This window comes from Molothrus ater, chromosome 8 (genome assembly GCF_012460135.2).
Source record: "Molothrus ater isolate BHLD 08-10-18 breed brown headed cowbird chromosome 8, BPBGC_Mater_1.1, whole genome shotgun sequence".
Classification (NCBI taxonomy): Eukaryota; Metazoa; Chordata; class Aves; order Passeriformes; family Icteridae; genus Molothrus; species Molothrus ater.
Window position 1 is genome coordinate 15087430 of NC_050485.2, and position 16064 is coordinate 15103493.

The following is a 16064-nucleotide window of genomic DNA, read 5'->3' on the forward strand; positions in this document are numbered from 1 at the left end:
TTCTGTTATAGAAAGCTGCTCAGGATGAGAGGATGCAGACTGTGAAGGTAAACACGAAAAGTTGTGAAATCAGGTGTCTGGAATTCCTTGAACAAACACTGACATAGGTAGGAAGACACTGGAGAAGACCAGGAGAAGTTCATGGTGAAGCAGCCCTTGCAATTGTGCTTTATCCCCAGGGTTATCTCCACAGGCCATGGTTGCTTTTCAAGTGTATTCATGAGAGTATTTGCTGATTACAGGGAGATCAGTGACAGCTTGGGACAGACTGGCAGCTGCTCCTGCACTGCAGCAGCACAATGGGAGCACCTTCTGCCTCCCCTGCACCTGGGATTTCCAAGGTACAACATGAAGGCGTCAGCCCTTCCCTCCCTTCGCAGTTGTCACGCAACCAAAGCCCAGCACCCCCAGCTCCTCCAGCACTCAGCCAAACACTGAGTGAAAATGGGATCCCTTTGGCCACTTCCATGAGCAGAGTTACCTGGGCACAGTGCAGGAAGCTCCCTGCTCAGCCACCACCACCTGCTCATTCCTGCTCCCCCAGATGTGTCTGTCAGTCACCACCTTTGCTTCCATTGCTGCTGTCTGATGGACAGAATCCTTTAGATCAACGCTGCAAACTTCATAAGCACAGCTACATATAAAAGCTTAGGAGAAATCAAATTATATTTTTATCCTAATTTCCTGTGATGCTAAAAAATTAATTACTTAAAACAAGATTTAGGAAAAAGTTTGAAATGGTTTTATTTAGAAGGATTTCAGCTCCACTCTTACAAACCATAAACCCCCCCTATAAAACACGTTAATTATTTATATATTTTTAGGGGGTTATTTGCTTTTATTTAGTGACATTTCCTTCATGAAGTTCAATGAATACTCCAACATCTACTTGCTTACCAAAAGCTTGGAAACATCAGAATATCTGCATATGGCCATACACATGGATGAAATCTCACATCACACTGACACTCTTCCAATTTACAGTAGCTAATTGTGTTTTACAGTGCTGTGCAGACAGGAGCAGCTGCCACAATACTGTACAGGAAGAATAAATTTCTCAGCTGTGTGTTATGTGTCAGTTTACTGCCAGAACTATCTGCAATATTATGCCCTGTGCATTCAAATGTGCTGGAATTCTTCTGTCCTGGAAAGTATATTAAGTGACAAATTACACAACATGGCTTCAGTCAGAATTTTTTAATTGTATTCCTACAAAATTCTGTAAACATTAGCATACAGATCCAGAAAAATCAATACAATATAATGGTGCATAAACTGTAAGTTTAGAAGAATGTCAGGAACACTTTAACAGTTTATAAATTAATATATACAGTATTGGATACTCCTCATTGGATAAGGAAACATCAAAACTGAGCAATTTAGCTGCAAGAGCTGTAGAACAATAGAAGTGCTCAGACACCAAACTTGACTATGAGGCAACATTGCAATCGACATGAGTGCCTGTTGTTGTTTCATATTAAGCATTCAATTTAGCTGCTAAAAAGTATAAAACAAAAGTTTTGGTAGGAAGTTAATTTTTATTGGAAATCATATAGCAAACATCCCTAAAATAATAAAAAAATCCCAAACCTAGAATACTCCATCACCAGGTTTCTGGAAGGGTGAACCTGAAGCTTCCTAGGCTGCACAAGGACATCACTGGCATCTCCATTCCACACCACTTCCCCCAGAGCACTGAAGGCATCACCAGCTAAAGGAAACATTTCAGGGAGTTTGGAAATAGGGAGTGCTGGGTGGGGAGAAAAAGAAAGATGTAGAGCACATATTGGGCTGACATGCAGCAATCTGGGCAGTTCAGCTCTTTACTGAATTAGAACATCATGGGAATGTACCACCACTGCTAAATAATTCTGGGCTATTTTGCTTTAAAAAAAAACCAAAACAAACAACAACAACAACAAAATAATCTTCAGCCTGCCTGTGATCAAAATCATATTCAAAGCATTCTTACAATGTTGCCCTTCACGAGATCAGGAACACACGATAGAATCCAGGATATATCACTCTTTTTCAGACAACACATGAAATGAAAAAGAAATTATTTTCCTTTGTTCCTGTCCATACAAGCATAATTCACCAGAGAAAAAGGTATGGTAAACATATCCTAATGAATGATCTCAAACAAAAGGCATTCTTCCCATATTAGAAAATGCTCAGTATCACTGAAACTACAGAGTGCATAAAAAGACTAGGATCATCCTGGAAGCACTTGACACTGCAAGAACTCTTTTAACTGCATACCTATAATATGATCACCAGAGAATCTCTCCAAAGTTAATTTTTTCTGTTTCTAGAGTTGAAGTAGAATTTCATTCCATCATATTCTGGTACATTTTTCATACCTGACCAATCACTTCTCACAATGACTACATTGCACTAAAGAAGTATTTATATATAATAAAGGGGAAGTCATTTCTAGGCATTTAAAGCTTTTTGCTGTGTTTTTTTCCAGTTGTTTAGGAACAAATTCTTCATCTCTTCTATATGAGATCCTGAGTAGTAAGGTGAAAAAGGTTTGGCTGATAGCACCAATTTTCCATCACTTGTCATAATTCCCAGGGTACATCTATCATCAGCAATGCATCTTAGAAGCACTATCATACTTGAACCTAAATGCTCAAATAAGAGCTAATAAAACAGTTATTCCTACTGCCAGAATCTGAGCCAACACTAAAACACCAGGAGCAGGAGAAAAGATTTCTGCTAAATCTGAGGACACAGGTTGCAAACACAGAAAAAAGCCTGAAATTCTAGCCAAAATCTTTTTCTCAAAATGAATGGGGGTGGAGAAAACTACACCTGGTGGGAAGAACAGAAAGAAACCTGTGTGTCCATCGCTTCCCAAGTAACATACCTGCAAGCTGCCCACTTAGAATTCATGCCAAGCTCCCTGAAGGTATTTATAAACGACCCAGACTCCTTCCCGTTGCTTCCCCCAGAGCAGATCACACAGTGAGTGATTTATTCTAAGCCAGACTGCCAACAGCTTCCAGCATTTAATTACCATGGTGTGTTTGAGGCTTGGAGAGTTTTATCTGACATAACTCAAAAGGATTCATTGAGTAAGAAACTTAGGTCACTACATTTCCTGCTGCAGATTTTACTTGTATTGCTAACTCGGAATAGAAACTATGACAGACAATAAAAATCTAACACAGTAGAGATTAAACTTAGGAATCTGGGCTGAAGCTTAAACTGGGCTTAAATAGAGAAAAAAGTCTCACTGGATTTGCCCTGTACATAGACCTGAAAAAGTTTTATCACAGATGTATCTGCAGTTTTGTGTAAACTATTAATGTACTACAGCAACACTAATTTGGTATTCACAGATAGTAAAAGCACGGGTTTTAAAATGTTTTGCCAACACTTCACTGTTACTCCCATGTCTAAAATGACACAGGCAGAAATCCCTAACAAGACCTCATGTTCTTATCTGTAACCAGCAGACTTTCCTCCCACTGATATGTGATTTGTTTCCTAACTCACATATCCCATGGGGATCTTATACTCACACATATGCATACTGAGAGGAGAACTGATATGACAATATGAACACAACTAGCAGACCTTAAATCAAATATTGTCAAAAGCAGTGAACCTTGAGAAACTTCCAATAGACTAAAACCTTGTTCAATGTGGAAACAGATAGCACCAACAAAATGGTATTGAAGAATTTCATGTGAAAATCTTTCCCTCTGCTTCCAGCTTTGGTTACATTTCTCATTTTTCCACTCTTGTTGTTCTTCCTCTACTTCTTTATGCTAACTTTTATGTCTAATTTGGTAAAGACCACGCAGTTGTGAAATGCATTCTTGACTCCCCCAGAACTTTTCCATTTTTAACAATTAAAAAAAAAATTAATTAGACCCAGGACATTTTAAGTTAAAAGAATGAAAACTTTGCTAAGAACACCAATGGTACCTTGGCACTTTTAAGGATTATGACAATTTTCAGTAAGAACAATCATTAAAATGCTTCTCTCTAACATCATCCAAGGAGCTCCATGGCTGTCTGTACTCCAGCTGTAAGCCTCCATGAGAAATATACATAAGAGCTCTGAAAAATAAAGGCAAAGGAGTACAGGGAAATCTGAAGATTTTTAGCAATCTCAAGTGAAATGTACCAAAATATTCTACTTAACAAGGTATAATGCAAACCAGACTTACCAAGAATTTTTTTCTGTACACACATGAACAAGGTTTTCATGTATCAAACCATCAAACAAATAAATCTCATCTCTCAAAGTTGTTTGTGGGGTTTTTTGTTTGGGTGTTATACATAACTACCAATGCAGTCAATATAAATTAAGCCAGCTCATTCATTATGTCCAGCAATTCACACAATATACCAGTGGGAGGAGATAAACATCATTCTGATCAAATACATTTATTTTAATCTTCAAAACACAACCCTTTTTCTTCATCCTCCTCATCATCATCAGTAGAATGTGCATAGGACTCAAGGGTGTTGTATATGAAAGAGTACAGCTTGACATCTGGTCCTGAAGTAGAACAGTTTCTGCATTGTTCATTGTAGTATCTCAGCAACAGCCTATAAATGTCCCCTTCAAAAACAGAAAAGAAGTCCTTAGAAACCATGTGAGAACATGCCAAATGAGCAATGTATGACTGCAAAGGAAGGCTAGAAATGCACATGTACACTGAGACAGTGGCTAGGAACATCTCTAAATGAGCAAAGACAGAGGAGGCAGAAGACTGTAAATGGGAATGTCTGCAGGTTGTTCAGAACATAGGATGACCTCCCTCAACTTCCTGCACAAGCAATCCTAACATTAAGCTTGCATACACATCACTTACAAATGTATTGCCAATTACCCAGCTTTGTGCTTCTGGCCCAGAAATTAAAAGACACATAACAATTACAATAGGGCAATGGATATACTGCTTTTCTTGTATTGCAACTGAATAACACATCAGATCACATCCTGCAGGATCAAGACAGAACCACTAGAAGACAAACCTGTATCAAGAATGCCTAAGCAGCTTCTCCCTTTTCAAAGCTTTACTGAGTTATATCAAAAGCTTTTGCAAATCTTCTACCTACCACATGTATCTCTATTTTTCAAATTCTTCAGCATAACTCCTAAGTGAATCAGAAAAGCATCTACAAGTCTTCTAAACTGATTAGCACTGTGCAGTAGATCCCAAATCAGAAGAGCTCCCCATTCTGGGAACAGGTACAAATAAACTGAGACCCATTTGCTTTTGTTCAGCACTTAGAGACAAGAATTCATATTGGAAAATTTCTGCTTAGAGAGATGGTCATGTCTCTATTGTGCACACAAAGATTTCTTTTTGCTCACCAATAGTTTGGCCCTTCTCACAGAGAAAAGTATGCATGCTGTAAATGTCCCGCATCAGCTCCACATCTCCAAAGGTAAAATACACAATATCACGTCCAGCCTCTGCAGCTGCCAATATCTGAATTAAGGCTGAAACAACGAAAAAAGATTACACATGAGCACAGGATAAAACAATTTGCTGAAGGAAAAAACACAGCTTAAGTTTACAGCAAACAACCATAGCACCCATGTCCATGTGGATGCTGCAAAGCACTACAAACAATGGGTAGGTAAATATTACTTCCATTTTTTAAATGAAGAAATGAAGTAGTAAATAATGCTGGGCACTGCAAGTCAAGAGTGTTGGAGCATTCTGCTAGAGCTGTTAGTGACATCCACCCTTACTTCCAGATAAACAATGTGCTTAAAACTGAGAGGGGTTTATTTTGGTCCATGTCTGCCCCCAAGCAGCATGCAGACATTAATTAGTCAATAAATGCCTGTGGCAGCATAAGGCAACAGAGCAGCCCCTGGTATGAGCTGCCCATACAGCCACAGACAGTGGGGTAAAAAGCATCCATGAGCACTTGGCAATTTCCATTCTGTGCCGCCTGTAAGAAGGAATGAAGCCAATCCTTTCACTAGGTAAGCTATGCAAAGTGAAAACTGACCCAACTTTTAGCTCCAAGAAAAGAACTATGGTTCTGCAGCATGTTCATGCATAATTTAAGGTGTCCATGATACCTACAATAGAAGTATGCAGCAAGGAATATGATGGCTTATTCTGACCTGTGAGGGGTGATGTCAGCAATGCAATTCATGTTAACTTCCAGCTTTCTGTCAAACTCATTGGCCCAAGCTGCACCCCAAGTTCTGCCAACAGCTGACATTACAATATAGACAGATTTTTTTTCCTCTATATGTAAAAGAAAGTAAAATGTTTCCTATCTTGGGAACAGTTTTTTGAAGATTCACCATGAGAAATCATCTGGATCAGTAGTGCTGCTGAGCCAAGCTAATGACCCACTGCAACTGGAGAAAGTAGCTCTGGTCCACTTCTCACCCAGCTCCTGGCTTTTCTGCAGCTCTCTGGTGCTCATCAGACATCATTATGCCAATTCCATTCACCAAAGTAGCACAAAATTATGGATGCAGAATAAAAGCTAATTGTTTTCTGCTAGAACAGCAGTTGAATTGGCAGAGTGAAAAGTTTACCAAGAGCCAGAGCTGAGGCAAGGGAGGGCACCAGACCACAGAGCCAGGAACAACAAAGAGGGAGAAGAAAACCAGGACCCTTTTAGGCAGCACCAAACTTAGAAGAGCGCAGCTTTTTCATCAGCCAGCACTGCCAGGCTGGAGTGCCACAGAGGCATGCAATCAATCACAGGTTCTACAACAGTCCTACCAATGGGCCCCAGCAACTATTTCATCTGCTGCAGCTTGTCTTCCTTCAGAGCCTGTTGGTGCAGCTCTGATATTAATTCCTCCTTCTTCCACCCAGTAAGTAGAGTTAATTAAAATGTGATTAATATTGTCTTTGTAAAGATTAATTTTAAATAAAACAGTGTACATAGTGCATTACCACCTGCTAGTGGAAGCTAAATAGAAAGCTGTTCAGAGCTCAGCTCAATAATCTTTCACATTTTTAAATAGAGACCTATTAAAACACTGCATCCCTCAATCAAAAAAACTTCCTCTTGTAAACCCATAGCCAAAATTATAAATTACATGATTCACATGTGAAATTAATCTCAATCTGGGAATGATATTTTAATTAAACCACTGAAGCAGCTGTGGATTTAGTATAGCTTCAGTAGTTTAGCTTTTAGGGTCTAATTAACTAGCTTGCATAGGGGAACAGAACCTAATGAATCTTATTATTCATTCCAAACTGCAGTTTCACTTTACAAGATGTTAAAAATATCCTATAGCTTATTTTGAATTGCTATAGATCTTATGAAACAAGGATCAAAATTTCTGTCAAGAATCAGACTTCACAATCTTCTGGACATTAATGATACGCAATACCATGGGAAATTTCCATGCTTCTGGTACAGGAAAGAAGCATCACAGGAAGAGCAACAGAGCCTGTGGTACTGGGGTCTGGAGGGATCTGAGCTCTCTTGGCCCTTGCACCCAGCTGATGTGATCCCACTTAACTTCTGGACTTGCACCTGGAGCAATGGCTGTACTGACATCCTTCTTCTACTTTAAAAAAACATACATGGGATATTACAAGTTCAGATCCAAGATCTTATGCAAATTGAAGTACTTGTTAAACCTTCCTAACATAAATCAAGTATGCTCAGATCCTACAGTAAATACTAGTCCTGATTTTGATAAGATATGCATTTGGCAGCCTACTTTAGCTAATGGAAATAAAAAAAATGCCAGGAACCCAATGAGCATTGAGAAAAAAATAGATGCTTTATGAATTAAGCACATTAAAAAAAGAAATGAAACTGGTAGCCTGATGACTGTCTCACTGCATCTACCTAAAGCTGTTCTGAAAAGCAAATTTGAAATACTCTTCAAATGCTTGGAAACAACAAAGAAATGTAAATTTCTACTTAGAATTATATGAACCAAGATATGAATTTATATGTCAAGATCCATCAGTTCTTGAATTGATGGAAAAGGTCTTAAATGAATGTAGGCATGGGATATCTGCTGCATTACAAATACTCTAATTAAATATAAAAGAACATGAGAAAGTGAGTGATATAGCAGGCAAGTCAGGAAAGAAAGCAGCATGACTGAGTGACTGGAAACCTCTCTGGCATACAGCAATATATTAAGGAGTAAGACTAAACATTAACCATTGCCAGCAAATTTGTGAAGCCTTGCAAATTACCAGGTACTTTAAACAGCTTTGCAGAGATACGAATTTCAGGCAGAATCTGAAAAGACTGCTCCAGAAAGGTCAACTGATTTATATGACTGACAACTGCAATGAACACGTTCTTCTGTGAACTAAAGATAAACATTTGTGTTTTGGAAGGTTTCAGTGCTACAAGTCCTTGCAAACCCAGCATTTCAGCATCATGTGCATGCCCCAAACTTTTAACTGAAAATAGCATAACAGTCTACAGCACAAAGAATAAAGTGGAATGCTCTTTTCTTGTTGAAGGCCACATTACTCACAGCCTAAAGATCAGCAGTAATGTACCAATTCTATAGAATGCCATTTCTTGGCAAACATGTATTAATTAGAACAAAAGCAAAAAATGTACTTGAACAAAAACATATGGTCCAGGACCAAAATGTAAGTGATTTGATTAATCTGAACATGAAGAATTGCTATGATTTACCTTTTAATCGGGAGTCCCCTCCAAAGGCACCACATCCCCAGTTTCCTGTGGCTATTGCAGAGAGATGCTGAGGTGGAACGTTGGGTCGAGAGAAGCCACAGTAGGCCTGCATGCACACAAGAGTCAGAGATGGATTTGAGAGGCAGCCTGGTGCAATACTTCCAAACAGTAAAATGATAACAAAAACCAGCAGTGTCTTCTAGCAATACCAAATTCAAACTACTTCAATACATCCTTAGTCTTCCTTTAAATTCAACATCAATAACAAAAAAAATTAAGATGGGAAGACTTTTGCCTTATTTGGATCCAAGTTAAAAATCAAGATACAGGTCCTAAGTCCCAGGCATTTCATCACAGCTACAGGAAGCTTTTCAGGATAAAGACTTAAATTTTTTCTTAAATACCAATCAGTCCTCATAAAAAAACATCAGCCAAACCAACACACCTTATAAATGTAGCAGTGATTTACCATAATTTATTTTAAAAATCTAAACCAAATCAATACACTGAAAATTGTAGACAGATCACAAATTCACTGATGTAGGTAATTAGAATTTTGTACTAAGATATCAGTAAGGTTTACAAACTCTACTTAAATGTCTTTTTTAGGGCAAATTTCATTACCAGCCATGAAGAAACAAGCTGATGAATGTTACTTTAGTCAAGATGCTAAGGTTTCACAACTAATTTAAATTAGTCCTTCAGCACTGTACATCATTTCAAGAGGGTGTATTCCCTTTACAGCCAAGAATTAGGGCAGTGTGTTCCTATGTTTGAATTTATTTAAAATAAATCCTATTATATTCTATACCCTCCATAGTGCAGAAAGAAGGAGGCTTTAACAATAACAACATTGAGCTCTTATATTCAACACCCAAGCTCACTGCATCTGTAAATGTAGAATCACACTAAGGAAACTCATCAGCATGTTTTGATCCCAAAAACTGGCACACTAGCAGAGTATAACTGAATTAGCATTACTGTACTCCACTGCCCAGTAAAAACAGCACTGCCACTGCTAGAACAGGCCACACACCTCTCACTACCTATGCCTTATACTGGCCATGCAAGGCCCTAATTCTGGTCCATTAACCTTCTAATTAACTTAGGAGAATCTGCTTTGTGAACTGGAGACTGATTCCAGACACAGCATGTCAGCAGATAAAATTTGTGCATGGGATAACAGCAAAGGCCTTGAAAAGTTAAGGTCCCATAACCACAGACAGCTCACTGGTGGCAATTACTAGTCCCTGTCAAAGTACAACCTTAAAAGCTGGGAAAATACTGCTTTAGCTTCAACAAAAGAGCAGCAGCAAAACAAGAAGAAAAACAAGTGACAGGAAAACCTTGGCTATGCAGATGATAAAGCACCTGCCACAGCTCGGGAAAGTAACCCAATGTTCCCAAACATTATGTTTGGGAATCCATGGCAGACACCAAGGACTGGGAAACATCTCAAATATCTTACTTAAGGAGAAGATCCCAAATTAGAGATGGCAGAGGAGAGAAAAAAAATTATGTCCAGCACAGTTCCAGCTTCCCCTGTCAAAGAGCTCTTCAGCCTGGGAACTTGGATGTGTGAGATTATCAAGGACCACAGTCACTGCAAAGTGCAGTTTTTACACAGCTGACTCAGGGCAGGGTCAAGGACTGAAAACTTTGAATAAATTATGATAATGATTAATAATGTGCAAGGATTATTAGTAAGAAGTATGCTAGTTTTGAATGTCAACCCAGAAGCTTTGTTTAAAGGATTAAACTGGCCTGCATTGTCAGTCTTTATACACACATATGTAGTTACGACAGCCCTTACAGCTACTGTGAAAATAAAGGGGATTTATGAACAGCTGGATCAAATCTCAAGAAAACATCAATATAGGAAAAGGTAAACTCCCAGGCAATATGTCAATATCCCAAGAGCAAAGAAGAAAGGTGGAAGAAAAGCAAGTGGGACCGTATTTATGAACTGCCCCATGTTAAAACATGAGGCACCTCCTTCTGCACCTTGACTGCACAGCCGAGTAGGATTCAACAGCACAAATCGTAGGGAAAGAACTTAGACTCATAATTTAGTTTGAGTTGGAAGGGACCTCAAAGATTGCCTCATTCCAACCTGCCTGCCATGGGCTGGGATGCCATTCACTATCTCAGGTTGTTCAGGGCCCCATCCAACCTGGGACTGAACACTACCAGGGATGGGGCATCCACAGGTTCCTTTGGCAACCTGTTCCAGTGCCTCACAACCCTCACAGTAAGGAATTTCTTCCTAATACCTAATTTAAACCTGTCCTCTGTCAGTTTAAAACCACTGGCCATTGTACTGTCACTATCTGCCCATATTAAAAGTCCCTCCCTGAAGCCTTCTCTTCCCCATGATGGACAACCCCAACTCTCAGCCCATCATTTGGAAGCAGGACAGGGAAGAATTAACAAAATATATATCCAAGTTTCATTTAAATTTTTGAAAGTTGTATAAAATACACCTTTGAATAGCACATCAAAGGACAAGAAATATATTTTACAATCTTTTGCTTTAACATTTTGGACAGCAAATACCTGTCATATGAGACAGAAGTAAGCAAGAACTTCCTTAGATGAAGACAATAACATAAAAATATTTGAAAAAGCTCTATAAACATTAGACTGCAGGTTACTGTAAGAAGTTACTGGCCTTGTTGAGCTCTCTTCTAATTTTATCTGGACCAAATTGATCAAGGAAACGTCTGAAGTGAAATGCATCTATAGCAACAATTTCAGTGTAGCGTCGTTGCCATTCATCCCTAAAATTGGAGGGGGGAGAAAAGTAGATGACATTAGCTGTTTAATATCAGCCATATAACCCCAATTCAAAATGAGCAATTCCCTTCTCTGTTAGAAGCAGCTGAAAAGGTGAACTCAACAGACAATGGAATACTTTCTCTTGTGGGTTGGGAATGAAAGCAGCATCAAAAATGAGACAGGCCTCCCCATAAATTTAGAAATACCCTGGCTAGACTTTGAGCATGAACGTGAAACAAATCTAATTACACAGCCCTATTTATCAAGTATATAAGAACATTGCAAGGTCAGTGTTTCTCTGTCTTCCTCCAACATTTAAATGAGAGTACACTGTGTATGTTTCTATACCAAATGAGTAATTTTCTGTATATACTCTAATGACATTGCTGGAGAAATAAATTCAAGAGCTCACAGCCTTCTACTCAGATTCATGGTATCGATTCTTATTTTGCCACACATCAGCTGCACTGTGGCATCTGAGGTATCATTGTCAAACTTCTTGTGACATTGCAAACCATAGTTCAGTCAGTATCTTAGCAAAAATGTGCATCAAATACATATATCTCTAAACTGTAAAAGATGTTAGTCTAAGAACCAACATAAGGGCAGGTACCACTTATTAGCATTAGAATGGCACTACTAATATGACATAACTTTCTTAGCCTGTTGCCTCTGCTGAAGAGAGCAACATCAAGCAAATATCTTATTAAGGCAAATGCTAGGAAAAAAGTTTTCAAATTTCTAACATTTCTTTCTGCCTTCACTTAAAATACTTAAATACAACTTTACCTAGGGGTCTTATCTTCGTGGCTCCTTGCCCAGCGGTAAGTCTCTGCATAGCCTGTGTACTCACTGTACTGCTCAGTACCTGAAACAAATTATTTTTCAGATTACATATAAAATATGTACATTTTTTTTTCACTTGGCAAATCTTTGATAGGAATCACTGCTTCTCCAAATGAACACACAGCTCTCAGAAGCAATGGGAAACAGAGAATTTGTATTTGCACCACGAGTACAAGATTTCCTTGTAGAGCTCCCTTGCACAGGTGATGAGCAGCACCACCACAGAACACTACGAGTGCAGATCTACGTATGCTGCCCAGTATATAATGATAAAGGCTCAGCACAAAAAACCACAGCCTGGAATGTACTTGAATGCTCTTGAAAAGGTCCAGAAGGGGATCTTGGCAATTATTAAAGGCTGTCAGAAAGCAGCTCCTTAAAGCCACCAGTAATTTTAGCTATTATGCTCTGCTATACCAAATCCTTTTTAAAGGTTTATCCCAAGACAGAGTGTATCTTAACTGAGAACAAGGATCATAACCCTTCTAAAAAGGTTGCCTTTCACCTCATTTTATAGAGCTTCAGGACCTTGCTTCAAAACCTGTGCATTGCACAAATGCTTCAGAGAAATATTCCTGAAGTAATGCCCCAGCAAAATCACACCTTCTCTCCATTCTGAGCTCACAACAGCTGAGTTTCAGAAATCACAGAATTGCCTGGGTTGGAAGGGACCCCCAAGGATCATGAGTCCAACTCTTCAGTGAACTCACGGCCTTGGTGTTATCGGCACCATGCTCTGACCAGCTGAGCTGACTTGTTTGGAGCTTCCTGCAGGTACAGTTTGGCACAATTACAAACAGTAAGAGTAAGAAGAGAACTGTTTAGCAGTCCCTTAATTTGTGATACCAGCTATGTCTATAAATAGAACGGGGACAAACAAGGTTTAAGGAATTGCAAGCTGACAGCACAAAACATCTGATTAAGATGAGAGTACTGCCTAACTATCGCACAGATCAGCAACATCCTGAGAATACAAAGGTTGAAATTTAATCTGAGTTTTCTAATCTCTAAATAAAAATGCAATTGAAGTTGAACAATCAAAACCATAGAACTATTAACTTTAAACCTCACTGACAAGGAAACTTGAACGTTTACCTCCAGTAGTCTCAAGCATGGGAAACAAGCTGTTAAAAACTCTACAATGATGCATATACGTCAAAATATTTTCCCCATTTACCCATATTAATTTTAACTGACAAGACTTATCAATGCTCATTTAATTCATCTGTCCTGTTTCTCACTCATTATTTATTTATTCTAGAACATTAATCATTCTGAAGGCACACAAATCTCGCTTAAGGCTATTTTGAAAAGTTGCTATGCAAAATGAGTGGGATGGTAAGAGATTTCTCACCAAGTTCACTTCCTGATTAAAAAAATCATCTGAAAAATGTGGATAACAAAATATCCCTACGTATTCACACACATTCATGCCCAGACAAAGACAAAGGACAACCACAAGCAGCTTCCATATTCTGAAATCAGCCTTCTAATTGAACTGCAGGCTATCAGCCTTCACTAAGACTTTTCCTGACATGAGTAAAATTCAGTTCTCTTGACAGGCTTGATGAAAGTGTCTAAGCATAGAGCAAGAAAAGACAGATAAGGGAAGTATGTGACTCTTCTGAGAGGTCTCTTTAGAGGACAACCTAGCAAAACTTCGAGCTTGAAAAAGGAAGCATTTCCTTTGGTGTCTAAGATGGGGAAAGAAAATTCTAGGTCATCAAGATATTGCACCAGGATAGATTAAATGATAAAGTATTAGGCTGGCTTTTTCAAGGCTCATTGTTTCATTCATTTTTATGGAATTGTAGTGTCTGATGACAAAAGCACTAGGAAACAAACAAGCAAGCAATACACCCATATACACACACATATCCACTAAAAGAAAAAAAATCAATACTGGAGAAACTCAAGGAAATCACACAGACTACAAAGTCATGTCCCAGAAATCTGAAGCTAATGAAAATCAATGAGTTTTCATAAGTGAAGCTCTGGAAATTTGTCATACAATTTTCACTGGCAATACTTCTGCCTGTGAATTACTGGGATACAAACTTCTGTTGCTGAGAGAACAGAAGCAGTATGGGATAAGCTAGATATGTTAATATTTTTGGTGACTCCTTTTTCTTCCCATCAAAAAAAAAAAAGAGGTAAAAGAAGGCAAACCATGAATAAGGTTCCACCAGAACTTTAAAAACAAGCTCCAAAACCTAGAAAAGCCTACCTAAAATCAAAAGAATGTATATATAAGTACCATTTAAAAATCTATCCTTTGTGAGACTTGTAAAAGTTACAGCATCAGGCAAAAAGTGAGATTGCCAGCCAAATGATGGTGTTTGTGGGACCTCTCCAATTTAGACAGATTTGCAATTATTACTAAAAATAAATTTACCTTCCTCAGATTCCATAGTCTATCTTTACATTTGATTTTGATGTGTACAGCATTATAATGTTTCCAGGGATTGGGAAAAATCCCACCATAGCGTTCCTCTAGTATTTCTAATCATCTAGAAATTACACCCCCAAAGACGCAGGACCACTAGCACTAAACAAAAAGTAGATGTGAAAATTGCACAAGTTTAGTTTTATAGTCACCAATATAAAGGCACATTCAGTGCCATAAGTGAGAGGAAGGTCCTTCTTTCCCTTTCAATCAGTTCTGCCAATCCTTATCCTGTACCACCATTAGTCTTTGGCTCTCCCAACACTGGCACAATCAGCCTGCTAAATCCAGCTGAAAACCAATTTTCTCCTCTGAGTAAATTTTCAGCCAAACCAATTATCTCATCCCATTTGCTGCCTGGCTAATGTGGTCAGAAGGCTCCAAAACTGCCCTGCTAAGATGTAGTCCCCACTGGCCATTGATACATCTTTAAATTTAAAGCAAACAAGGAACACAGCTTCATCTGCTCTTAACACTGCCTGAGGATGTGTGAGCTCAAACAGGAGGGAAAAAAGAAAGAAAGAAAAGAACTGAATGAAAACCACTCACACTTATTCACAGCTCTACCAGAAATGCAGCTGTAGGAATCTCTGGTGTTGCTGCTGACATTTCTGTAGGTAGATGTCTGTGTTGAAGAACTCCACTGTTTGCATGACTATTTTCATAGTCATTACAGCAGTGATCTTAGCCAGATACTGGAAAATCACAACAAATTTAATTTATCTCCCAATTTCTTGGGCTCCACTGCAAATTTAAGCTACACAGTTATACCCATTAGGCTGCCGAGTCAAGATGCAGCACAAAGAATGTAATTTATCAAGAGGATCGTGACACAGAAGAGGCTTGGCTAAGACCCAAGGTGGAAAAGCTCCAGGGATTAAATAAAAATGATGGAATGGATATTTCCATTAGAGAAGAACTCCATATCCCAAATACTAATTGCAAAACACTGGAAGATAGAATATTAAGAAAGACAAAACATTGCTGCAAAAAAACATTCTCACCTTTACTTGTCCATGCCAAATCACCATTTTTGTTTGCAGGGGAATGGAAGGTCTTTCAAAACACTAATTTAGTGTTTCCCCCAATCAGTTATTACCCAGACTGATAGCTGTGCTGTTTTTCCCCTTCCCCAAAAAGTCTCTCCCAGAGGACAGTGCTTAAAATATGCTAATATAGTATCACATCAAAATACAGAAGTCTCTGATGGCCAAGAACTTCTTTTCTGACTCAGTTTTTTAAAATGTAATCACAAAAGCCAATTTATCAAAAATTTTTCACAGAAAGGGCATTAATTCTGGTAGAGTGGAAAAACAAAATAAAACACTGTCTTAAAAAGATTGCCAAGCATAAGACTGAA

At 38.5% G+C, this 16064-nt stretch overlaps 1 protein-coding gene across 2 annotated transcripts in view; it reads right to left on the reverse strand.

The window, feature by feature from the left end:
- Positions 1–1182: 1182 nt before the first annotated feature.
- Positions 1183–16064, reverse strand: part of PARG (poly(ADP-ribose) glycohydrolase) — a 62042-nt gene continuing 47160 nt past the window's right edge. For both annotated transcript variants that reach the window (XM_036385529.1, XM_036385528.1), the window contains exons 14-18: positions 12202–12280; positions 11306–11414; positions 8635–8740; positions 5345–5473; positions 1183–4585 (exon numbers count right to left, since the gene is read on the reverse strand). In XM_036385529.1, coding sequence (XP_036241422.1) covers positions 4413–4585; positions 5345–5473; positions 8635–8740; positions 11306–11414; positions 12202–12280 — 596 coding nt within the window. In that variant the 3' untranslated portion in view covers positions 1183–4412. The remainder of the gene's footprint in view (positions 4586–5344; positions 5474–8634; positions 8741–11305; positions 11415–12201; positions 12281–16064) is intronic.